This window comes from Equus asinus, chromosome X (genome assembly GCF_041296235.1).
Source record: "Equus asinus isolate D_3611 breed Donkey chromosome X, EquAss-T2T_v2, whole genome shotgun sequence".
Lineage (NCBI taxonomy): Eukaryota > Metazoa > Chordata > Mammalia > Perissodactyla > Equidae > Equus > Equus asinus.
In genome coordinates, this window is record NC_091820.1 from 95578720 (window position 1) to 95605014 (window position 26295).

At 37.4% G+C, this 26295-nt stretch overlaps 1 protein-coding gene across 14 annotated transcripts in view; it reads right to left on the reverse strand.

Moving 5' to 3' along the window:
• Window positions 1-10631: 10631 nt before the first annotated feature.
• Window positions 10632-26295, reverse strand: part of ZMAT1 (zinc finger matrin-type 1) — a 199655-nt gene continuing 183991 nt past the window's right edge. For 13 of the 14 annotated variants that reach the window (XM_044763299.2, XM_044763298.2, XM_070502290.1 and 10 more), the window contains 2 exons: window positions 22524-22623; window positions 10632-12956 (listed from right to left, as the gene is read on the reverse strand). In XM_044763299.2, coding sequence (XP_044619234.1) covers window positions 11633-12956; window positions 22524-22623 — 1424 coding nt within the window. In that variant the 3' untranslated portion in view covers window positions 10632-11632. Of the gene's footprint in view, window positions 12957-22523; window positions 22624-24343; window positions 24444-26295 lie in introns of all 14 variants that reach the window. The other variant, XM_070502295.1, reaches the window with a different exon arrangement.

Below are 26295 nucleotides of genomic sequence, written 5' to 3' on the forward strand. Positions count from 1 at the left end.
TTTCTGATTGTTAATTTCTAGTATATAGACATATATTTAATTTTTATATAGATCTTGCTAAATTTGTATATTAGTACTAGTATTTCTTTTATAGATTCCTTGGGATTTTCTGCATACAAGATCATGCCACTTGCAAATAGAGATAATTCTACTACTCCTTTGCAGTCTATATGCCATCAATTTCTTTTTCTTACCTTTTTGCAGTGGCTAGTATCTCCAACACTATGTTGAATAAGACTAGTGAAAGCAAGCGTCCTTGCCTCATTTCTGATATTAGAGGGAAAACATTCAGTGTTTCTCCACTAAGTATGATGTTAGTTGGAGAATTTTCTGACAGAAGTGGCCCTCTATCAGGTTGAGAAAGTTCCCTCCTATTTCTAGTTTTATTTTTTCATGAATGGGTGTTGAATTTTGCCCAATACTTTTTCTGCTTCTACTGAGATGGTCATGTAGTTTTTGTGAACGCTCATGTACAGTGCCACAGTTAGCAGACAACAAGTAATATCTATTGTCAAGTTTATCATCTTAGTAAAAATTAAAAGAAAAATTGATTATCTCTAATTGGATGTGCTTATAATAACTTTTATTTGCATTTTTACATTTTCCTCTCTTTTTTATAGAAATATTGAAATTATAGTCTAAGTTTATGCTAATAATTAAAATGTGCACATGTTTAGGAGGTTGGATCCAGCAATTCACTGCTATCATTACTATTGCTATTTCAGTGTCCACTAGCACATGGCTCCTTTGCACGTGGGTTCCCTAATCCCTGCCCTGTAGGGAACCCAGGCAACTGTGAGCATGCGCCCCATACGGGTTATCTCATTTATGTCTATGAGGAAGATAATTATCATGTCCATTCTCTAGAGGAGAGAACTGAGGCTCAGAAACAAGAAACAAATTGTCTAGGGTCACACAGCCACTGAAGAGAAAAACAGAGATGGTAACCACTGCCTTTCTGACTGCCAACCACATGTTCCCTGCGGGATACCCACAAGTTCAGCTGTAATTTAGAGAATCTGATATTGGAACTGAGGTCCTCCTGAACCCAAACCAGGTGCTCCTGTCTCAATAACATACTCACTTGGCTATAAATCATGTGCTTACAAAATTGGGATTCTTTTTTTATATTGGGAAAACTACCATACCTTAAAATATGAAGAATATTATTCCATTTAACCATTTTAAATGTGCAGACCCTTTGAACTATACCATTTCGTACGCTGTATTAGTTTGCTAGGGCTGCTATAACAAAATACCACAGACTGAGTGGCTTAAATAACAAGAATTTATTTTTTTACAGTTCTGGAAGCTGGAAGTTCAAGATCAAGGTGTTGGCAGGCTTGGTTTCTCCTTCGGCTTCCTTCCTTGGCTTGGAGACAGCTGCCTTCTTCCTCTTTCCTCACATGGTCTTCACTCTGTGTGCACATATCCCTGGTGTCTCTTTGTGTGTCCAAATTTCCTCTATAAGGACACCAGCCAGATTGGTTTAGAGCCTATCCTAAAGGCCACATTTTAACTTAATCACCTCTTTAAAGACCTTATTTTCAAACACAGTCACATTCTGAGGTACTGGGGCTTATAGCCTCAACATATGAATTTCCAGGGGACACAATTCAGTCCATAACACTCCACCCTCTATATACTCAAAATTCATGTTCTTCTCACATACAAAATACATTCCCCCCAATCTCAACAGCCCAAAAGTCTTAACTCATTCCAGCATCAGCTCTAAGTCCAACATCTCATCTAAATATCATGTAAATCAACTATGGGTGAGACTCGAGAGCTGATTTATCTTGAGGCAAAATTCCTTCCCAGCTATGGACCTGTGAAATCAAATAAGTTATATGCTTCCAAAATACAAGAGTGGGACAGGCATAGGATAGACATTCCTATTCCAAAAGGAAGAAATTGGACAAAGAAAGGGGTCACGGGTCACAAGCAAGTTCCAAACCTAGCAGGAAAGTTCCATTCAATTTTAAGGCTTGGGAATAATCTTCCTTGGCTCGATGCTCTGTCCTCCAGGCCCACAAAGATGGAAGCTCAACTTTAGGGGCCCACTGGGGTGGTGGCTCCACTCTCTCCTCCCTGGGTGGCTACCCTACTCCTGAGGCCCTAGGCCTGGCCTGCTGAAACCAAGGATATGGCCCTGCCCTCTGAAACCAAGGAGGAGACAGCCCCATCTCTGAGGTTATTCTTAGCTTTTCTTGAAGGATAACACATGTCCACAGCTGGATAGGTCTATGGTCCTGTCCTGTAAAATCCCAGAAGTCCAACAGCCTTCCTTAATTTTGTCTCATCTCTCTCTCCTTCAGTTGAAGCTGGCAGTGTTTCTGCTGGTATAACTCCATCTCTATTCTTGGCTTCTGCAGAAATGGCTGACTAGACCATGAGTCACACCGATAATCTCTTTATGGAGTCACTGCCTAATAACATCCTTGGTGTCCTCTCCAGAATCCGCTTTTCTCATTTTTTGCAATATGGATAGACTGAAAATTTCCCAGATCTTCAAGTGCTGATGTATTTCTGCTTAACAATTTCTTCCCCAATTTATCTCTCTCTTCTTATATTTTACTATAAGCAGCAAAGAGAAAACAAACAATGCCTTGAACATTTTGCTTGAAATCTCCTCTGCTGAATATCCAAATTCTTCACTTACAATTTCTATTCTCCACAAAACAGTAGAACACAATTTGGCCAAGTTCTTTACCACTTTATAACAAGGATCGCCTTTCCTCCAGTTTCCCATAACATTTCCTCTTTTCTTTCTGAGTTCTCACCAGAAACACCTTTGATGTCCACTTTTCTACCAAGAGTCTTTTCACGGAAATCTAGACTTTTTCTAACATGCCCCTCAGAAATCTTCCAGTCTCTATCCATTCCCAGTTCCAAAGCCACTTCCACATTTTCAGGTGTTTGTTTGAGTAGAAACTCACTTCTCAGTACCAAAATCTGTACCAGTCAGGATTCTCCAGAGAAGTAGAACCAACAGGATGTTTGTTTGTTTGTTTTAAGGAACTGAGTCACATGATTGTAGAGGCTTGGTAAATAAAAAATTTGCAGGATAGGTCAGCAGGCTGGAGACCCAGGGAAGAATCCCAGTTCAAATCCAAAGTCAGTCTACTGGCAGAATTCCTTCTTGCTCTGGGAGGTCAGTCTTTGTTCTATTAAAGCGTTCAACTGATTCGACAAGGCCCACCCACACTATGAAGGGTTATTTGCCTTACTCATGGTTCACTGATTTAAATGTTAATTTTATCCAAAAAACACCTTCACACAGATGTTTAGAATAAGTTTGACTAAATATCTTGGCACCACGGCCCAGCCAAGTTGACACATAAAATGACCCATCACAAATGCTGTCAGCACATGCTGCCTAGGAAGTTCTTCCAGCCCTGGGAAATCTCTGAGTCAAAAGAAAGAAAGGGAAGCCCTTGAGATGGTCTTTCACAGAGCTGCTAGACTAGTCAAAACACACAATCACCATTCTTTGAGAATAAGGTCTGCACTGTTCCCTTTGGCACTTAGCAACCTGCACTAGGAGTCTTCATGTCTGCTGCTGATCTGGGGAATGGGGATGGTAAGAGTGCTATTTAAAATGCCACAGCTCTCTCTTACTAAAATACCACTTCTTTCTTCATTGAGCTTTACCCTGGTTGTTGTAAGATTTTGACTAGATTCCAGAGTTCTGTGAAAATTGAGTCTAGCAGTTTTTGCCAGCTTAGTTGATTTTGTAGATGGACAGAGCCCTGGCGTTTGCTACTCTGCCATTTTGAGTGACATCACTGCCCTAAATTAAACCATTTTCATGGACCCCCAAAAGTATCATGAGACCTAGGCATTGTGCCTGCTGTGCTTAATGGATAAGATCTCCCTGGATCTTCCCAGGGTCTTGGTACTAAGAGATCATTCTGGTCCAGCCCTTCCCCTGGCTCATGTCAGTTTCAGGGGTCAGAAAAATGGGAGTTCAATTCCCAGATTTACCCCTAACTCTATGACCTTGGGCAATGGACTTAACTACTCTGAGATTCACTTTCACCCATTTTCCCACTTGGTTCTCAGAATTAATGTAAGAATTCAAAGAGATAATAAATGTAAAATTGCCTAACACAATACTGGTACACAAATCCAGTTCCAATTTCCTCTCTTCTTCAAATATTCCTTGAGCCTTCTATTTTCTCTCTTGCCACTTTTCCACAGGGAAAATTAGTGACTTGTAATGTCTGAACAAATTACCTCTTGAAGAGAGTTTGCATTCTCTCAAAGGACACTCTTCAGCCCATAACATTTAAACCTTTTTCATAGAATTGAAAGTCTCATTTCTTTGGGGAGAAGTGAAGTTTAGGAAGAGAGACTATTCCCCTTCTCTTTTCAGATACTTTGGGCATTGGCACGTGTTTTTGGTGAGGGAATATCTCTGGTGGATGATGGCATTCCACTCTTGCAGAGTGGTACCTTCTTCCTCAGATGATATGATGTTTGACAAATTAGACACACTAAAATGGACATGCAGATATTAACTACCTGTAGGTAGGGAGTTGTGTGATTTGGGGGACAACACTCAAAACTTTACTTTGCTCCTCTGTGAACTGGGGATAATGAAGGTGACATGTGAAAACATTTTACAAACTCAAACTTAACCAATGTGAGGCAGTATAATTATTAATTTATATATCCACTATTATTAAATCTTACCTGATAGGAAAATGCCTACTCACAAAGCAATAGCCTGAAAATTGTGTCAATACAATGAGTTTGTGACTTTTATTTCTTCCTTCAGCCTCCTCAAAGTCACACTTTCCCTACCAAATCTCTCCTAGTAAAAAAAAAAATGAAACCACGAAAATTTTAATTCCCAGATACAATTCCACATATAATTTTTGTGAAATTTGACTGTTTGTTTATATCAGGCTTCATTTCAAAAAATGTCAAGGCAGCTTACAAAGATCAGGGCTTGATGACAAGATTTTTAAAAATGTGATGAAATTGTAGATAAAGGAAAGTAAGGTAGAAAAAAAGTAAGAGAAGTTATGAGTGAGAAATGAGAGTGAGGTTGGTAATGCTTCAGAGCTCCCTGAACAGCCTCATCTAATAATTATCCAGCCTTCAAACTGCCAGTATTCATTACCTCTTGAGATAACGCCGTTCATCTTTGCACAGCTATGACTACTAGAAAGAGGGTTTTCTGGAGGGGGTCACTGCTGTGTAATTTAGCACTTAGTCATGAGCACCCTGCTATTAGTCTCTACTTGATATTCTAATTTAATCAACACTTACTGAGAGTTCAATATGTGTCAGAAACTGTATCAATACAATATCTCATTTAATCCTCAAATAATTTTGCAAGATGAGCTTTTTTAAATCTCCATTTTACAGATGAGAAAAAGTAAGGTTTCAAGAGGTTAAATAACCTGCCTCCAGTTACCTTAAAACAAATGAGTGTGAGAGAGTTCTTTCAAATCCAGATCTTCTGACTCTGAATCCAATGCCTGAACTACTCCATGCTATCTTCCCACAATGTGTAGGGTTTTTTCTCCTCCTGTTGTGCTATAAGCTACCTGGACACTTGGTAGGTTGCTCCTAGTCATTGAATAATAGATATTACACTGAAGTGAATTCATGGAAAGCCTCAGGAATCACATCCTGACTTCACTGGATGTGCATTGCAGAAATATATAAGGCCAGGATTTTCTTCTTTCCTGGGATGGGAATGAGCCCTGCTCAAGCCAACCTCTTAAGAGCTGGATAAATGGTTTTTGCTTCTGCCCATAGCTGTCTATTTATAGATTTACCATTTTGTGGTGGCTGAAAATTCGAGGAACCAAATAAACCTCTTGCTTGCTTAGACCGTTTCTTAAATGAAGGGAAGGAATGCTGTGTACTCTTTGTTTTTCCATCTTTGGGGGAGCGGTGGCACTGGCTACACTGCTTCTTTCTAGTAAATCTCCTTGACCAGTATATATTACAGGTGAGGTAAGATTGATGTACAGTTAATCTTTTGAAAAGAAATACACAGATTTTCTCGACACACTGTTTTACCCTCGGTGAGCTAATTAAAGATATTATGAATTCTCCCTCCTTAATCTTGCCATGAATATGCCTAAAACTTATGTAAAAACAAAAGAAAAAAAACAAAGGGAGAAAAAACAAAAGTGAGAAAACGTAAATGGACCAAACCTTTAGTGAGGTTATGCTAATAATTTTATTTTGTTTATAGAATAGCAGACACGTGGGAATCCTTTTCTACCTTTCCAGAATATGATTTATCATGGCTACTCCCAAGCATCTGTTTTCTGAGTGCCTATCTTAAATTGAGGTGCAGAGTGAAGCTTTACTGGCCCCAAGTCTCACAGGTCAATTGTTATTTACTTAAAGGTTTAATCTCCCTTAGACACTGTTAAAAAGTCTGAAGAAACTTGAGTCTGTAATTAAATTATTAGGTTCCTTTCAGTCTGAAGATTCTTTTCTTAAATGACATGAGGTTAGGTTGACTTTCTTGATGTCAGTCCTTGTGAAATTAGCCTGTCAGAAACTGGCCTTTGCTTTCCCACTTTCCTGTCTCTCAGCTCAAATATTTTCAGACACCTATGACCCAGTCCTAGTCTTTCAGAGTCTTGGAAAGAGAACTTCACCGTCTCCCTCCATCTGTTCTCTCTGACACCACCTTAAGCCCTGATGTCACACTTGGATTGCTGTACAGATCCTTTGTCTGTTCTCCTTCCCTGCCCACCCTCCCAAGCTTCACATTAACACTTTTTTTATGGGCACATTAGATTCATTCAAGACCATCCAGTTCAACCCCCTCTCATTTTTTTTCTGCTTAGAAATCCTCAGTGACCCCTGTTACCTAACAAAGACCTCTTTGTCAAAGTCTTCCAGGTCCGACCCTACTCTCCCTGTGCATATTCTCCTATACCTTCTCAGGTGGGCTGCTCCCTCTATCCTTACTCTCTCTCTCTAACACCCCTCCATTATGGGGCTCTTCCTGGAAACCTCTAGCCTGCCTACAGTCTGGCCACAAATGATCTGGCCTTTGAGCTCAATCTCACCAAACCTTCTCCTAGTTCTTTCCTTCCCTTAGAGTGCACATAGACCCCTTTTCCCTTATCAGACCAACACTTCTCAGGCCAAGTTAAGTTGTGATTTAAGCATAGTTATTGGTCTGGTGGCCAGGAGGAGTGATGGGATAGATGCTGGGTCACGGGGGGGACTTTTCTTGCAAGGCAGAGAGCTAGATATTATCTTCAAGCACGGCAGGAATGCTAGCCATTAATTGGGGAGCAATGGGTATGGTTGCCTGATTTTACAAAAAAAAAAAATACAAGGGAACCCAGTTAAATTTGAATTTCAGATAAACAATGAAATTTTGTTTTATATATATGGCCCAAATATTGCATTGGACATATTTATACTCAAAATTAGCTCTTTTTCTGAAATTAAAATTTAAGTGGGCATTCTGTATTTTATCTGGCAATCCTAGAATTGGTACACCTTTTCAAGTTCAGTGGGTTCCGGGTCCCATTAAGGTGGGATTTCAAGATGAAGAGATGGAAGTCCCTTTATATGCTACCAAAGATGCCCTCTGACGTTTATATTTTGCCTTAAATTGGTAATTAATTCTCTCAGCCTTTTATTTTCTTTCTCCAGTGCATCAATGGCACTCAGCAAGAGTCAGCAGATTTCATAGAATTGCTATATCCCTCAATCCTCTCAACTGCTTGAGATATTACACTTGCACGTACATTCCTTTCCACTAGCATCGCCATTAAAGTTTTAACAATTGTACTGCTATAGCATGCCAGGGACTATCCACTACCAGTATTTTATCAACTACCAACAAAATGATCTTCACTGCCTGCTCCCCAAATCCCATTTTTGGAGTCTGTTTCCTAGGACAACTCTTGGTATCACCTGTCTTAAATAAGGTTCTGGAGATCTGCTGGAGGTAATTTATAGGGTCACGTTCAAAAGAAACACATCTGTAATGCAGTGAGGGAAGCAAGATTACCAGAGAAATTGAACTGTGATACAGTTACAACAAAACCCTCAGCTGATTCCATGAGGAGATCTGGAACTAGGATGGCCTTTCAGAATAGCCCAAAATTGAAACAGGACGGCTGGCCTTTGCATACCTACGTTATCCTGTCAATGGATGTGGACTACCTCCAGGAGAGGGCATAACCTTAGGAGAGACAGTTCCCTACAGACGAGGCCAATTCCTCAGAAGTTAGGGAAATGAGTACCTCCGTCCTGAAAAGGTGTGGTAGGGGTGCGGGGTGGTTCTGGGTAGAACACCACAGCATCAATTACAACAAATTTAATTGTATCACTGTTGGCTTTTATCTATTCTATCAATTCTATCTATCTATTCTATCAATCTACAGAATTTTCAAAAACTTAACTTCACTTTCCTTTTTTCTATTTTTTATTTCCCTTACTATCTTTAGCATAGTGTCTCTTCTCTCTTGTATTCCTTCCAATTTAATCTTCATTTATGAATTATTTCTTTTATAATTATTTCCTTAGTTCTGTCAGTTTTTCATTTCACATCCTTCTGTTGTCTATTTTTGGGTTCTTTCCCTTATTTATGCTGTCTTTCAAAATTCTTTCAGATCATTTTGAAATACTGAGTTAGAGTCTCCATTTACTTTGTGTGTGCATTTTTCTGGTGTTTTCGCATCCTACAGGTCTCACCTTTAGTTTATTTTCCTGTCATATTTTCCCAGATCTGCTTTCTCTGGATTCTTCCCCTATTCACTACCATTTGAACTTTCCCTTCCCCTTCCCCACAATGTTTCTGCCCTGTTCAATTTGATTTCTGAAACTAGCAGTTTTCTTTTTGTATGTGGGTTTGTTCTTCTGGAGGAAACTGTGTGCTGGATAGTTCTGAAATCCTCAAGGTCTTAGTTCACCATAGCACTCTTTGCTCTCTTGCTGATTCTGTGCAGTTTTTTCCCACTCACCTGCAATTGAGAACCTATGATGACTTCTTCTAATGTTTCAGTTGCTCTGAAACTTATTTTCCCAGTATAATCAAGAAATAATATTTCAGATTAGAGTAGTGGCAGTTAAGATGAAGAGAATTCGACAGTAAAAGAGATATTTTGGTGGTACAATCAAGGGGAATTGCTTATGGTCTAACGTAGAAGTGAAAAGGTACTCAAAAATGGTTTTTGGCTTGGGGCAGGCCCCGTGGCCGAGTGATTAAGTTTGCGCGCTCCACTGCAGGTGGCCCAGTGCTTCGTTGGTTTGAATCCTGGGTGCGGACATGGCACTGCTCATCAAACCACGCTGAGGCGGCATCCCACGTGCCACAACTAGAAGGACCCACAATGAAGAATATACAACTATGTACCGGGGGGCTTTGGGGAGAAAAAGGAAAGAAATAAAATCTTTTAAAAAAATGGTTTTTGGCTTGAGCAGTTGCAGGAAGGTTTTACAGAAATAGGGGGAACTGGGAGATGAGTGATTGGTAGTGGCAGAAGCAGGCACTCTATTTGGCTATATTAAGTTTGAAGTACTTAAATAGCCAAGTGGATATATAAAAGAAGTCTTTGAACTCAGAGAAAAAGGTCTGCTTAGATGTCACTTCCTTTGGGAAGCCTTTCCCGAATGCCCACTTCCCAACCCATTAAGCTTGTTACCCTTGATACCCACAGCATCCTTCATCACTGCTATTGTACCCTCTATCAAACTTATAATGAAATTTCCTGTTTATTGCTCCATTATCTCTGTTAGACTGTGAACTGTTTGTAGAACAGAGCCTATGTTCTTCATATTTTTCTCGAGTTCCTTCCTGTACCATTTTATTCAAACCTCAAGAAAAAACAACTATTAACTGCCTTGCCTAAGTGCAGATATAGCACCACCTAAATTTACTTGCTTTTTTGATAGGATTAATATGTCAAAAGAATACTGTGTCCTATTTTTCCTATTCCTGATGACTCCATGTTGGACTTGGATAGTATTCCCACAAGGCCACACAGCAACTTGATGGTACAACTGAGACCAGAATCCTGGGATTTGGATTCCCAGGCTATTACTCTTTCTACTATACTATGGTGATGCTCAAATGCTTACAGGAGGTGCTTATCATAAAAAAGGGAGCACCAGAGTAAAAAAAATAATCAAGATGCAACAATTTAAAGCATCCTCAAGCCCTCTCCCACTTACAAATTCTTTCTTCTTCAGTTTCAAGCATTTAGTTAGTCATATTTTTCTAGCTTAAAACTGAACTCATCTCAGAATATCAGCTTCTAGTAAGCAAGATGTAGAAGAAGTGAAATTATTACACCTTTACAGTATGATCTCCCCAGAGGTGCGAATTGTTTAATTATTCCCCCCTCTCACTCCCAAAATAAAATCATCTTTGGCTGGGAAATGATCATTTACACGAAACGATATGTAGAAATTAAAACACTTTAATATAATATAAACATTTCCAGAATATAGACTGATTTTGTATCAGTACTTTTTAAGAGCTTTTTAAAACTATATATCATCTAAGTTTATTATAGACTGTTTCATTTTCCACTTTCAGAACTAGAAAATACAAAAATACACTGCAAATTAGATTTAACAAACAAAAAATCAGTCTCAATTGCTTCATACATTTTTCTTGGATAAAACCAAGAAACATAAACAAACACACAACAACAACAACAAAATACAACCAACACCAACACAAACCCAAACAAGGAATGGATTCAGTAATGCCTGGTAATTCTCTCATTTAAAATAAATTATCTTCCATGGGTAAATAATTCACTATCACAGCAATTTGATGAACAGAAGTAGAGACAACCTCATTAAGGGAAATTACACTATATGTATGAAATGTGTAATTTTTCTTTTTAAGAAAATGAGGAAAAGTAACTTGAGGAAAAGGCATATTGAATACTTTTACTTCACTTTGCTTTTGTTAGAGGTTAAAGTAACTGTCCACTTAGGAAAATTCAAATAAGATGAATTTGATGAAACCAAACTCTTCAACTTATTTCTCCAATTCAATCTTAAGGGAATAAAATTAAAAAGTTCAAAACCCAAAGCAGACTCATCCCAGAGCATTGATGCTTCTGTTTTTCTTCAACAGGCTTCCTTTTCTTTTATGTTCTTGTTGTGTTCTTATGTTCTTCTTTCTCAGAGGCTAGGTTTAGACTTGTTTGTTTCTTCTTTCAATTCAATTTCAATTTTTATGCAAAAACACTAAGCTTTCCTGAACTGACACTGACTGTATCCACTTCTTTTCTTCATGAGATGCTTTTGCTTTTGTCTAGATCCATTTTCTTAACTGATTTCTTCAACTGATCCTTGGGTAAACAAAACTAAAAGTTCAAACTCCTATAACAGACTCATCCCAAAGCATTGACTCTTCTGTCTTTTCTTCAACAGGTTTCTTTTCTCTTATGTTCTTCTTTCTCAGAGGTTAGGCTTAAGTTTGTTTCTTCTTTCAATTCGGTTTCAATTTTTATGAAAACACTAAGCTTTCCTAAACTGACTGTATCCACTTCTCCTTTTATTCATTGTCTTTATCTAAATTAATGTCTTTATCTCAAGATGTGCCTGTCTTTATCCAAATCCATATTCTTAACCGATTTCTTCACTTTATCCTCCAGTAAACAATAAAAGTTCAAAATCCAAGAATAGACTCGTCCCAAAGCATTTCCTCTTCCGTCTTTTCTTCAACAGATTTCTTTTTCTCTTTCTTGTGCTTACGTTCTTCTTTCTCAGAGGTTACACCATGGCTTTTTTTCTTTTTTCGATGCTTAAGCTTTTCTGAACTGACACTGACTTTATCTCCCTCTCTTTTCCTTTCCCGGACGCTCTTGTCCTTGTCTAGATCTGTATCTTCATAACTCTTTTTCCTTTTATGCTTGGACTGCTCCTTCTCTGGCTTTTCTTTGTCTTCCTCCAGGTGCCTTCTTCTCTTCTGATGTCTCCGTTTATGACCTGCTTGGTGGTCAGTGGTATTGTCTTCTGCTGAGAGGTGCTTGTAAACTTCAGATTCTACACTGTATGAGCCAGAGTTATTTTCTTGATGACTAAGGCTCAGAGGTACTGGTTTTTCTGGGACACAGTCTCTGGTCGATTGACAGTAGGTCATAGAGTCTAGTCTCTGTTTGCTGTCATGAGCTGGTAAGCAATGAGGTAACTGGTTTTCCACTGCTTGTGAAATACTGTATGATCCTGGGTAGGTCTGGAAAGTCTCAAATGGGAGTCTTTGCTCAAACATTCTATGTCTGGGTCTGGAATCAACCACTTCTCTGTACTTAAGGGTTTCCATAGAGCTATCGCTTATCTTTCTGAAACAAGTCTTTGGCTCTAGTCCTCTGGCTTTCTGCACTTTGATGTAATCTTCAAGCTCATCTTGAAAAGAGTCATATGTCCTTTTTGAATGAGTTGGTAACCAGTGATGTAACTGGCTTTCTACTGGTGAGATATTGTATGGTCGCTGGTAGGTCTGAGAAGTCTCAAATGAAAACCTTTGCTCAATCATTCTTTGTCTGGGTCCAGAATCAACTTCTCTGTACCCACGGGTTTCCATTGAGCTCTCTCTTATCTTTCTGAAACAAGTCTTTGGATCTAATCCTCTGGCTTTCTGCACTTTGATGTAATCTTCCAGTTCATCTTGAAAAGAGTCATATGTCTTCTTTGAATGAGCTGGTAAGCAATGAGGTAACTGGTTTTCCACTGTTTGTGAAATACTGCATGATCTTGGGTATGCCTGGAAAGTCTCACATGGGAGCCTTCCTTCAAACATTCTATGTCTGAATCTGGAATCAATCACTTGTCTGTACCCACGGGTTTCCAAAACACTCTCTTCCATCTTTCTGAAACAAGTCTTGGGCTCTGGTCCTCTGACTTTCTGAACTTTGATATAATCTGCACTTTCATTTTGGTAAGAGTCTTGTGTCTTCTTTGAATTCTTCACTAGATTGATAACGATAGCTTCTCTGCAAAAAAAAAAGAGTAGAAAGTTCTAGTTACTAGATTATTTTATTCTGAATATTTTTTTGCATTCAGAAAGTTCAGTCTGACAAAACAAAAACAACAAAAGCCCAAATAAATTTTAAAAACCTACCTCAATATAAAAGCTATAAATCATGACTTTTTATGCCAAAAAGCAGGAGAAGGGATAGTGAGATTATCTCCCAGGCACCTCACAATTTTTTACACACAAAAAAATTTCAGGCCTTGGATGAAAGGGAAAATGGTTACAAACAAGCAGATATATCTGATACTGCTACAGTACTTAAAATGTAAGACATGTGGGATGTGTGGGAGAGGATCAATAATATTTAATGCCCTGAAGATGATCTGATCTGAATGTCACATTGTTTTAAAAGTTTTGATTAGTCAGGATTGGATCAAAATGAAAAGACAGAGGGATATGTTCCAAATGAAAAAAGAAGACAAACCCTCAGAAAAAGAACTAAATGAAATGAAGATAAGCAATCTACTAGATAAAGAGTGCAAAGTAATGGTCATAAAGATGCTCACCATGGAGCTCCATTCTTATGGAGAAGAATGGATGAACACTGAAAATTTCAACAAAGTGACAGAAAACATATAAAAAGAACCAATCACAAATGAAATATCTAACTGAAATGAAAAATACACTAGAGGTAACCAAAATAGCAGATTAGATTATGCAGAAGAATGGCTCAGCAATCCAGAAGACAGGGTATTGGAAATCACCCAATCAGAACAGCAAAAAGAAAAAAGAATTTAAAAAAAATGGGGATAGTTTAATGGACCTCTGGGACAACATTATGCATATTAACATTCACATTATAGGGGTTCCAGAGGGAGAAGAGAGAGAAAAAGGGACAGAAAACTTATTTGAAAAAATAATGGCTGAAAATTTCCCCAACCTGGTGAAGGAAACAGACATCCAAGTCCAGGAATCAGAGAGAGTCTCAAATAAGATGAATCCAAAGAAATCCATACCAAGATGCATTATAATTAAAGTGTAAAAAGTTAAAGAGAGAATCTTAAAAACAGCAAGACAAAAACAACTATTCATGTACAGGGGAACCCCAACAAGACTATCAGCTGATTTTTCAGCAGAAACTTTACTGGCCAGAAGAGAATGGCACAGTATATTCAAAGTGCTGAAAGGAAAAACTTACAACCAAAAAGACTCTACTCAGTAAAGTTATCATTCAGAATTAAAAAAAAGATAAAGAGTTTCCTAGACAAGCAAAAGCATAACTGGCCTTTCAAGAAACGTTAAAGGGACTTCTTTAAACAGAAAAGAAAAGGCTGTAACTAGAAATAAGAAAATTAGGAAAGAAAAAGATCTCACTGGTAATGGCAAACATATAGTAAAGACAGTGGATCAACCATCTATATAGCTAGTTTGAAGGTTAAAAACAAAAGTACTAAAGTTATCTTTACCTACAATAATTAGTTAAGGAATATACAAAATAAAGAGACGTAAAATATAATGTCAAAAACATAAAACATGGGGGGGGTAAGTAAAAATGTAGTGCTTATAGAATGTGCTCGAACTGAAGTGACCATCAACTTCAAATAGACTGCTGTATACATAGGTTGTTATACATGAAGCTCATAGTAACTAAAAACCTAAAACCTATAATAGATACACAAAAAAATAAAGAGAGAGGAATACAGACGTAACATTAAAAAAGTCATCAAATCACAAGGGAGGAGAGTAAGAGAATAAGAAAGGAACAGAAAAGAACTACAAAAACAACCAGAAAATAATTAACAAAATGGCAGTAAGTACATACCTATCAATAATTACTTTAAATGTAAATGGACCAAATGCTCTAATCAAAAGACACAGTGTGTCTGACTGGATAAAAAAAAAAAAAAAACAAGATCCATCTACATGCTGCCTACAAGAGACTCATTTCATATCTTAAGACACACAGAAACTGAAAGTGAAGGGATGGAAAAAGATGCAGGCATACCTCCTTTTATTGCACCTCACTTTACTGCACTTCACAGATCTTACGCTTTTTACAAATTGAAGTTTTCTGGCAACCCTGCATCAAGGAAGTCTATCGGCGCCATTTTTCCAACAGCATTTGCTCACTTTGTGTCTCTGTGTCATATTTTGGTAATTCTTGCAATGTTTTGAACTTTTTCATTATTACTATATTTGTTATGGTGATCTGTGATCAGTGATCTTTGATGTTACTCCTTTAACTGTTTTGGGGTGCCAAGAACAGCATCCATATGACTGCAAACTTAATCAATAAATGTGTGTGTGTTCTGACTGCTCCACTGACCAACCATTCCCCTGTCTTTCTCCCTCTCTTTGGGCCTCCCTATTTCCTGAGACACAACAATACTGAAATTAGGCTGATTAATAAACTTACAATGGCCTCTAAGTGTTCAAGTGAAAGGAACAGTTGCACATCTCTCACTTTTATTTTTTCTCCCAGAGCCCCAGCACATAGTTGTATAGCCTAATTGTAGGTCATTCTAGTTCTTCTATGTGGGATGCCACCACAGCATGTCTTGATGAAAGGTGTGTAGGTCTGCACCCAGGATCCAAATCAGTGAACCCTGGGCAGCCAAAGCAGAGCATGCGAACTTAACTAATTGGCCACACGGCCAGCCCCTACATGTCTCTCACTCTTAAGGAAATTAAAAGTGCTACTCCAGTGAACACATGAATGATAAGAAAGCAAAACAGCTTTGTTGCTGATATGCAGAAAGTTTTAGTGGTCTGGATAGAAGATCAGATCAGCCACAACATTACCTTCAGTCAAAGCCTAATCCAGAGCAAGGCCCTAACCCTCTTCAATTCTACGAAGGCTGAGAGTGGTGAGGAAGTTGCAGAAGAAAAGTTAGAAGCTAGCAGAGGTTGGTTCATGAGGTTTAAGCAAAAAAGCTGTCTCCATAATATAAAGGTGCACAGTGAAGTAGCAAGTGCTGATGTAGAAGCTGCAGTAAGTTACCCAGAAGATCTAGCTAATAAGATAATTAATAAAGGTGGCTACACTAAACAACAGATTTTCGATATAGATGAAACAGCCTTATATTGGAAGAAGATGCCATCTAGGACTTTCATAGCTAGAGAGGGGAAGCCAATGCCTGGCTTCAATGCATCAAAGAACAGGCTGATTCTCTTATTAAGGGCTAATGCAGCTGGTGACTTTATGTTGAAGCCAATGCTCATTTACCATTCCAAGATCCCTAGGACCCTTAAGAAATATGCTAAATCTACTCTGCCTGTGCTTTATAAATGGAACAACAAAGCCTGGATGACAGCACATGTGTTTACAATATGGTTTATTGAATATTTTAACCCCACTGTTAAGACCTACTGTTCAGGAAAAAGATTCGTTTCAAAATATGACTGTTCATTGACAACGCACCTGGTCACCCAAAAGCTCTGATGGAGATGTATGAGATTAATGTTGTTTTTATGCCTGCTAACACAACATTCATTCTGTAGCCCATGGATCAAGGAGTCATTTTGACTTTCAGGTCTGATTTAAGAAATAAATTTTGTAAGAGTATAGTTGCCATAGTGATTCCTCTGATAGATCTGGACAAAGTAAACTGAAAACATTCTGGAAAGGATTCACCATTCTTGATGTCATTAAGAACATTCATGATTCAGGGGAAGTGCTCAAAATATCAATGTTAACAGAAGTTTGGAAGAAGTTAATCCCAATCCTTATGGATGACTTTGAGGGGTTCAAAACTTCAGCGGAGGAAGTTACTGAAGATGTGGTGGAAACAGCAAGAGAACTAGAATTAGAAGTGGAGGTTGAAGATGTGACTGAATTGTTGCAATCTCATGGTAAAATTTTAACAGATGAGGAGTTGTTTCTTATGCATGAGCAAACAAAGGTGTTTCTTGAGATGGAATCTACTCCTGGTGAAGATGCTATGAATATTGTTGAAATGAAAACAAAAGATTTAGAACATTACATAAACTTAGTTGACAAAGGAGTAGCAGGTTTTGAGAGGACTGACTCCAATTCTGAAAGTTCTACTGTGGGTAAAATGTTATCAAACAGCATGGCACGCTACAGAATCATTCATGAACATAAGAGTCAACTGATGTGGCAAACTTCATTGTTGTGTTACTTTAGGAAACTGCCACAGCCACCCCAACCTTCAGTAACTACCACTCTGATCAGTCAGCAGCCAGCAATGAGGCAAGATCCTTCACCAGCAAAAAGATTATGACTCACTGAAGGCTCAGATGGATGGTTAGCATTTTCTTGCAATAAAGTATTTTTTATTAAGGTAATATACATTGGTTTTTGATACAAAATGCTATTACACACTTAATAGACTATAGTATAGTGTAAACACAACTTTTATACGTACTGGGAAACCAAAAAATTTGTGTGACTTGCTTTATTGCAATATTTGCTTAATTGCAATGGTCTAGAACCAAACCTACAGTATCACTGAGGTATGCCTGTATTCCATGAAAATGGAAACAAAAAGAAAGCTGGGGTAGCAATACTTATACCAGACAAAATAAACTTTAAAACAAAGACTGTAACAGGAAACAAAGAAGGGCATTATATAATGATAAAGGGCTCAATCCAACAAGAGGAAATAAATGTAAATATCTATGCACCCAACACAGGGGCACCTAAATACATAAAGCAAACATTAACAGACATATAGGGAGAAACTAACAGTAATACAATAATAGTAGGGGAGTTTAACACCCCACTTGCATCAGCGGATAGATCATCCGGACAGAAAATCAACAAGGAAACATTAGTCTTAAACAACACATTAGACCAGATGGACTTAACAGATATATACAGAATATTCCATCACAAAACAGTAGAATACACATTCTTTTCAAGTGCACATGGAACCTTCTCCAGGATAGATCACATGCTAGGCCACAAAACAAATCTCAATAAATTTAAGAAGAGTGAAATCATATCAAGCATCTTTTCTGACCACAACAGTATGAAACTAGAAATCAATTACAACAAGAAAACTGGAAAAAACATGAATACGTGGAGGTTAAATAACATGTTACTAAATAATCAATCAGTCAATGAAGAAATCAAGAGGAAGTCAAAAAATACCTTGAGACAAGTGAAAATGGAAACACAATGCTCCAAAATCTATGAGATGCAGCAAAAGCAGTTCTAAGAGGGAAGTTTACAGTGATACAGGCCTACCTCAGGAAACAAGAAAAATCTCAAATAAACAATCTAACTTTACATCTAAAAGAACTAGAAAAAGAACAAACAAAGCCCAAAATAGTAGAAGGAAGAAATAAAAAAGATCAGAGTAGATAAATGAAATAGAGACCAAACAAACAATAGGAAATATCAATGAAACTAAGAGCTAGTTCTTTGAAAAGATAAACAAAATAGATAAATGTTTAGTCAGACTCATCAAAAAAAAAAAGAGAAAGGGCTGAAATAAAATCAGAAGTGAAAGAGATGTTACAACCAACACCACAGTAATAGAAAGGCTTGTAAGAGATTACTACAAAGAATTATAGGCCAATAAATTGGACAACCTAGAATAAATGAATAAATTCGTAGAAACATACAATCTTCTAAGACTGAATCAGGAAGAAATAGAAAATCTGAACAGATCAATTACTAGTAACAAAATTGAATCAGTAATCAAAAAACTCCCAACAAACAAAAGTCCAGGACCAGATGGCTTACCGGGTGAATTCTACCAAACATTTAAAGAAGAGTTAATATCTATCCTTCTCAAACTATCCCAAAAAATTGAAGAAGAAGGAATGCTTCCCAACTCATTCTATGAGGCCAGTATTACCTTGATACCCAAACCAGACAAAGACACTCAACAAAAAAAGAAAATTACAGGCCAATATCCCTGATGAATATAAATGCAAAAATCTTCAACAAAATATTAGCAAAGCAAAATTCAACAATACAGTAAGAGGATCATACACCATGATCAAGTGTGATTTATCCAAGGAATGCAAGGATGGTTCAATATCTGCAAATCAATCAACATGATATGCATTAACTAAAAGAAAGATAAAAATCATATGACCATCTCAATGGATGCAGAAAAAAAGCATTTGACAAAATTCAACATCCATTTATGATAAAAACTCTCAATAAAGTGGGTATTGAGGGAACATACCTCAACATAATAAAAGCCATATATGACAAACTCACAGCTAACATCACACTCAATGGGTGAAAATCTGAGAGCATTTCCTCTGAGATGAGGAACAAGAGAAGGATGCCCACTCTTGCAACTTTTACTCAACATAGTATTGGAAGTTCTAGCCAAAGTGATCAGTCAAAAAAAGAAATAAAAGGCATCCAAATTGGGAAGGAAGAAGTAAAACTGTTACCATTTGCAGATAACATGATACTATATATAGAAAACCCTAAAGGAACCACCAAAAATATTGGAATAAATAAAGTCAGTAAAGTTGCAGGATACAAAATCAATATACAGACATCTGTTGCAATTCTATACACTAATAACAACCAGAAAGAGAATTTAAGAAAACAATCTCATTTAGAATTGCATCAAAAAGAATAAAATACCTAGGAATAAATTTAACCAAGGAGGTAAAAGAGCTGTAACCTAAAAACTATAAGACATTGATGAACAAAATTGAAGATCACACAAATAAATGGAAAGATACTCCATGCTCATGGATTGGAAGAATGTTGTTAAAATGTCCATACTACCCAAAGCAATCTACAGATTCAATGTAATCTCTATCAAAACACCAACGGTATTTTTCACAGAACTAGAACAAAGAATCTTAAAGTTTGTGTGGAACCACAAAAGACCTCGAATAGCCAAAGCAACTCTTGAAAAAGATGAACAAAGCTGGAGGTATCCCATTCCCTGACTTCAAAATATACTACAAAACTATAGTAATCAAAACATCATAGTACTGGCACAAAAACAGATACATAGATCAATGAAACAGAAGTGAGAGCCCAGAAGTAAACCTACACATTTATGGATAGCTAATTTTAGACAAAGGAGCTAAGAACATACAATGGAGAAAGAAAATTCTCTTCAATCAATGGCATTGGGAAAACTGGACAGCCACAACAAAAGAATGAAAGCAGACCATTATCTTACACCATACACAAAAATTAAGTCAAAATGGATTAACAATTCAAAAGTAAGACCTGAAACCATAAAACTCCTAGAAGAAAACAAAGGCAGTATGCTCTTTGTCCTCGGTCTTAGCAATATCTTTTTGAATGTCTCCGTAGGCAAGGGAAACAAAAGAAAAAATAAACAAATAGAATTACATCAAACTAAAAAGCTTCTGTACAGCAAGGAAACCATCAACAAAATGAAAAGACAATCTACCAAATGGGAGAAGATATTTGCAAATCACACATCCAATAAGGGGTTAATATCCAAAATATGTAAAGAACTCATACAACTCAACAACAACATCAAAAACAACCCCAAATAAAAAATGGGCAGAGGATCTGAACGGATATTTTTCCAAAGATGGCCAATAGGTAAATGAAAAGATTTCAACATCACTAATTATTAGGGAAACAAAAATCAAAATCACAATGAGATATGACCTCATGCCCATCAGAATGGCCATTATTAAAAAGATAAGAAATAATGAGTGCTGGACAGGATGTGGGGAAAAGGGAATCCTGGTACACTGCTGATAGGCATGTAAATTGGTGCAGCTACTATGCAAAATAGTACGAAGATTCTTGAAAAAATGAAAAATAGAACTACCATACAATCTAGTAATTCTACTTCTGGGTATTTATCCGAAGAAATGAAAATGCTTAATTTGAAAAGATATATGCACCCCTATGTACACTGCAGCATTATTTACAATAGCCAAGATATGAAAGCAACCTAAGTGTCCATAGATAGATGAATGGATAAGGATGTGGTGTACATGTACACATACACCTACACACACACACACACACACACACACACACACACACACACACACTGGAATATTACTTAGCCATAAAAAAGAATGAAATCTTGCCATTTGCAACAACATAACAACATGGATGGACTGAGAGGGTACTATGGTAAGTGAAACAAAGCAGACAGAAAAAGACAAATACTGTATGAATTCACTTATATGTGGAATCTAAAAAACAAAACAAACAAAACAAAACAAAACAGAAACAAATTCATAGGGCTGGCCCCGTGGCTGATTAGTTAAGTTTGCGAGCTCTGCTTTGGCAGCTCAGGGTTTTGCCAGTTTGGATCCTAGGCATGGACATGGCACAGCTCATCAGGCCATGCTGAGGTGGTGTCCCACATAGCACAACCAGAAGGACCTACAACTAGAATATACAACTATGTACTGGGGGACTTCAGGGACAAGAAGGAGGAAAAGAAAGAAGATTGGCAACAGATGTTAGCTCAGGTGTCAATCTTAAAAAAAAAACCTCATAGATACAAAAGAACAAACTGGTGGTCACCAGAGGAAAGGGGGGTGAGGGGATGGGCAAAATAGGTGAAGGGAATTAAGAGGTACAAACTTCTAGTTATAAAATAAATAAGTCATGGAGATGTAATATACAGTATTGGGAATATAGTAAATAATATTATAATAACTTTGTATGGTGACAGATGGTTACTAGACTTGCCATGGTCATCATTTTGTAACATATATGAATGTTGAATCACCATGTTCTACATCTGAAACTAATATAATATTGTATGTCAACTATAACAAAAAAAGTTTTAAGTCAGCTCCTTGTATGGATATATAAATGTGATGGCTATTTATTCTGGAACTCTGAGATTTTAAGAGTCTAAAGGAACCTTAAGCTAATTTGGTGAGTCAGACAATTTGGCTTCTAAGTATTCAGACTCAATATAAATATTTCCTACTAGAATAAAATAATATAATAGAAATACTATGCTTTGATTTTAAAAGCAACAAACCAAATATACAATAGTTAAGTGTTCCTCTGTCCTGCTATCTGATTTATCCAGTCCCCAATTGTCCACTCAATCCCCTCCTCCTTAAGATAATAGAATAGAATGGAACAAACGTTTAGTGAACTCCTACTATGTGCCAGGCCAGGCACCTTATACATATTTTTATATTTCATTATAACTGCTTTATATCAGAGCTACCCAAAGTTACACATTTGGTAGAAAGATAAATCTGGTATTCCAATCCAGGTGTGTCTAACTGCAAGATTTTTTTCCTTAACCACTATACCTCACTCGAAGGACAATGATTGGATCACTGAATCCCTGGAACTAGGCCAGTCTTTCAGGGATTATTTGAATTTGTATGGTTAGCCTGAGAATGATCCTTTAGCCTTGCTCCAAAGAAGGACCATGCTGTCTGGTGAGAAGGCGTGCCAGTTAGCCAGCTTTACCTATATACCATCATGGCTAGAGAACTCCCTAGGGGATGCTACTAGCATGCAATACGTTACAAATACTACCATCCATACCCAGGATCAACTCATAGGGAAATGAATGCCTAGACAGTCTGTAAAACACATGCAAAAGTACTTGATAGAAGCTCTGGTCTTTGGTGTCACAGGAGCATTTTGGTAAAAAATACTTACTTAATTTGATGTTCACTTCCTTGCATATGGGACCGGAACATTTCCAAAGATGTAAAGGTGATATTACAAATGTGACAAACATATGTTCTCATACTAAATGCTGAAAAAAAAAAAGAGTTGAAGTTAAGAAGGTCAATATGGATATACTAATAATCACATAGCTGGACAGGAATTTACTAGAGATCATTTTCGTGAACTTTCCCAATTCAAAGATAAGGCCCAGAGAGGTAAAACGACTTGGTCAGTCATAGAGCCAGTTAGTAACAGAGATAGCCTCTCAGAGCCCCTCTCTTTTAATTTAAAGTCCAGAATTCTTTACACTACACCACACTGCTTCTCCAGCCCTGGCATCTTTCCTAAGAAACTGCTATCTGCCTTCTTATTGTTGCTACGTGGAAGGGGCATGAACTCCGAATTTAGCAAGCCCAACTAACCTTTGCCTCTTAATCCCTCAACCAACCTCTTTTTGTTTGCCCCTAGTTCTCTTTCCACCCAATCAAAACCTGAAACATCCCAAAAGATTAAAGACAAATAAAAGCAAATTTTTACTCTCTTACCTGAAATCACTGTAGTGCATTAGTTTACCAAAAGTAATTTCCACAGACATATTTTATAAAGGAGAGAGGTTCAGTGAGCCCCACTCTCAGGATAAACGCTGAAAGCAAAATTCTAAAACAAAACTACTAGTTACCGTTTCAAAAGAGTCAAGAGCTATTGAATAGGTATACCAGCTACCTCTCTATTCTGCTTCTTAGGTAGAATTGCAAGCAAGGGATAAATTCATTTTTATTTTCTTAATATTATCATCCTTCCATTGTCTCTTTGGTCAGAAGAAGCAAATTAATAAATTTCATAAGCCAAATATAAAACTATCCCACCCTAAGGAAGAGAGGCAATAAATTGATGGCTGCAGAGATTTTAGGGTCAAGCAAGGTCATCTTCTTTTAAATCAAAAGTAACTTAATCATTTAAAGGATGCTAAATTAATCACTACCAAGTGTGTTGGCTTCGTCTAAGCAAAGATTATTCATAGAAACATGAGACTATTGTCAAGGGGAAAGAAAGATGGGGACTTTGCAGAACCTGAGGACTCTGCTCACTATTTTTTTTTTCTAGTGAGGAAGACTCGCCCTGAGCTAACATCCATTACTAATCTTCGTCTTTATTTTTTTTTTGCTTGACGAAGACTTGCCCTGAACTAACATCTGTGCCAATCTTCCTCCACTTTGTATGTGGGATGCCTCCACAGCATGGCTGATGAGTGGAGTAGGTCCACACCCGGGAAACGAACCTGTGAACCCAGGCCACCAAAGCAGAGCACATGAAACTTTAACCACTTGGCCATGGGGCCAGCCCTCTCTGCTCACTGTTGACATATACTCTATGGTGGGCCCAGGGGAGCTCAGCAGGTTATGCCAAAGTCTGAATGAATGATTCCTCAAAACTATCCTCTCTCCCTGTGCTCTGATTTCATGCTCACCAATCACTTTCTGATTATAATTTGGTTTCCCATATTCTTTGATACCATAAAAAGGATCCCCTGGATGATAGATATTTTTTAAAAAGCCCTGTGAACTGGAAATATATATATCTCCTTCTACCATAAATCAGTAACAAGAATGACAATGTATTAACTTAAACTATAATGTTTCCCAAACTTCTGTGATAAGAATCACCTGGAGTGTTAATTAAAAATATAGATCCCTAGTCCTCTCCCCTGGAGAACATTATTCACTGTTCTGGGACAGGGAATTTGTATTGTAATAATACTCCTGGTAATTATTATCAGAGAATGTGTGGCAAATACACTGAGGGAATACCTTTCCAGTTCCTCAGTTATTTATCAGCATCTTCCGAGCTATTTTCTGGTTTGGTGAGCTCATGATTTCAGGCTGATCAACTCTGAAGATTCTGGACTTCCTGCAAAGCCAAGAACTAAATCCAGGACTCTACATCCTCACAACAACCCTTTTCAGGAAAGTATTACCGTCCTTATTTAGCAGATGTGGAAATTAAGGCTCAGATTTGCTTGGCCAATACCATACATTTTGAGGGCACTCAAGTTATACAAGATAAGCAAGAGTCTTGGTTTCCTCTAGATTAGGGATTTTCAAAGCTAGTTACACATTAGGATCAGGTGGAAAACCTTAAAAATATTTATGTTACAGCTCCGCATCAGATCAATTAAATCAGAATCTCTAGGGGTGGAACCAGACTTTCTTACTTTTTGAAACCATTCTAGATGATTTTTCTTGCAGCCATTGTTGAACATCACTGCCCTAGACTATGGAGCCAATGATCTTCACTATGATTATAAACTCCGACTATATTTCAGGGATTTTACATATTTGTTTAGTGTTTATAAATTACATTATATATAATGTTCTCCTCATTTCCTCCTTTGTTTCTTCATAAATTACATCAGAAGATTATAATATAGGTAATTTAGAGGTTTAGAGGAGATGCAGGTCAGATAGGAAAGATCCAGAGGCAGTTATGGAACTGTAGTCTCATTACTGTTACCTTAGCCCTTGTCTTTTTCATACACTGATATTCTTTATCTTTTTCTAGGATATAGACATCTCAGAAAATAATATATAAAAATGGTGCAAATCCTTTCTATAAAGATATGAGGTGTATTTATTGACCTCAAGTTCAAAATTCCTGGTCTAGCCCTCCTGAAACTTGTCTCCACTATGTTTCTTATACTCTCCATTATCCTATCTGAGTCTGCTCTTTGCTCCTATCCAGCTTTGCTGCCCTCAGCCCTGCTAAGGTTCCTTGTTTCTAACTTCACCCAGAAACTCAAGCTTCTTTGCATCTTGTACCTTTCAGAATTTTCCATGACCTAACACTTGTGGGGCCCACTCTTCTCCTAATCACAGCCCTATCCTCTAATTCCCTGGACTAAGGTTTTCGTTTTCAAAGCATAAACTGGGGAAGTGTATGTCTTTATAGTCTAACATTGTGGTTCTCAATCTTGGCTCTTTACTGTAATCACTTGGGGAGTTAAAAAAGACAAAACAAAACACTAATGTGTAGGTCCCAGGGATTCCAATTTAATTGATTTGATGGATGGCCTTGGGATTACATATTTGGGATTTCTAAAAGCTCCCTGCATGATTCTAATATGCAGTCAAGGATGAGAATCATTTGTCTAATATCTTAAATGGGGGAAAATCAGTTGAGAGCTACACATAAACAAAAATGTAACAATGTGGGATTTAGCTGATGACGAAAAACAGAAAATATCGAATTCACCTGTTTTTAAATCATGACAGGAAAACCAAACATTTTTTAAAAACTAACGTTTGTTGAGGACCTATTCTGTGATGGGTACAGTATATACTGCCTCATTTCATCCTTTTTCAATCCTGTGAAGTAGCCTTATTTTCATTTTATACCTAAGGAATCTGAAGTGCAACTGGGCAAGTGACTTTAAACATTTCTCTCAAACTATGTTTATCCCTCTACATGATACTGCCTCTAAATAAACAATTGGGAATATTAATTGAGAAAAACTATATACTCATTACCATTTAAAGCGCTGAGAAGGATATTACAGAATAAAATATAATCCCTTATCTCAAGTGGCTAATTCAGTGAAGGGGCTATAATTAATGCAATTGAACAGTAACGCCTATGAGAAATCAGAGGAAAGGGAGAATACCAAGAGCTAGAGCAGTGAGGGAAGTTGTGATGGACCCTGGAGGATGAGAAGGATTTGAACTGTAAGGAAAGCAGATAAGGGCATTCCAGGGGGTGAAAACAA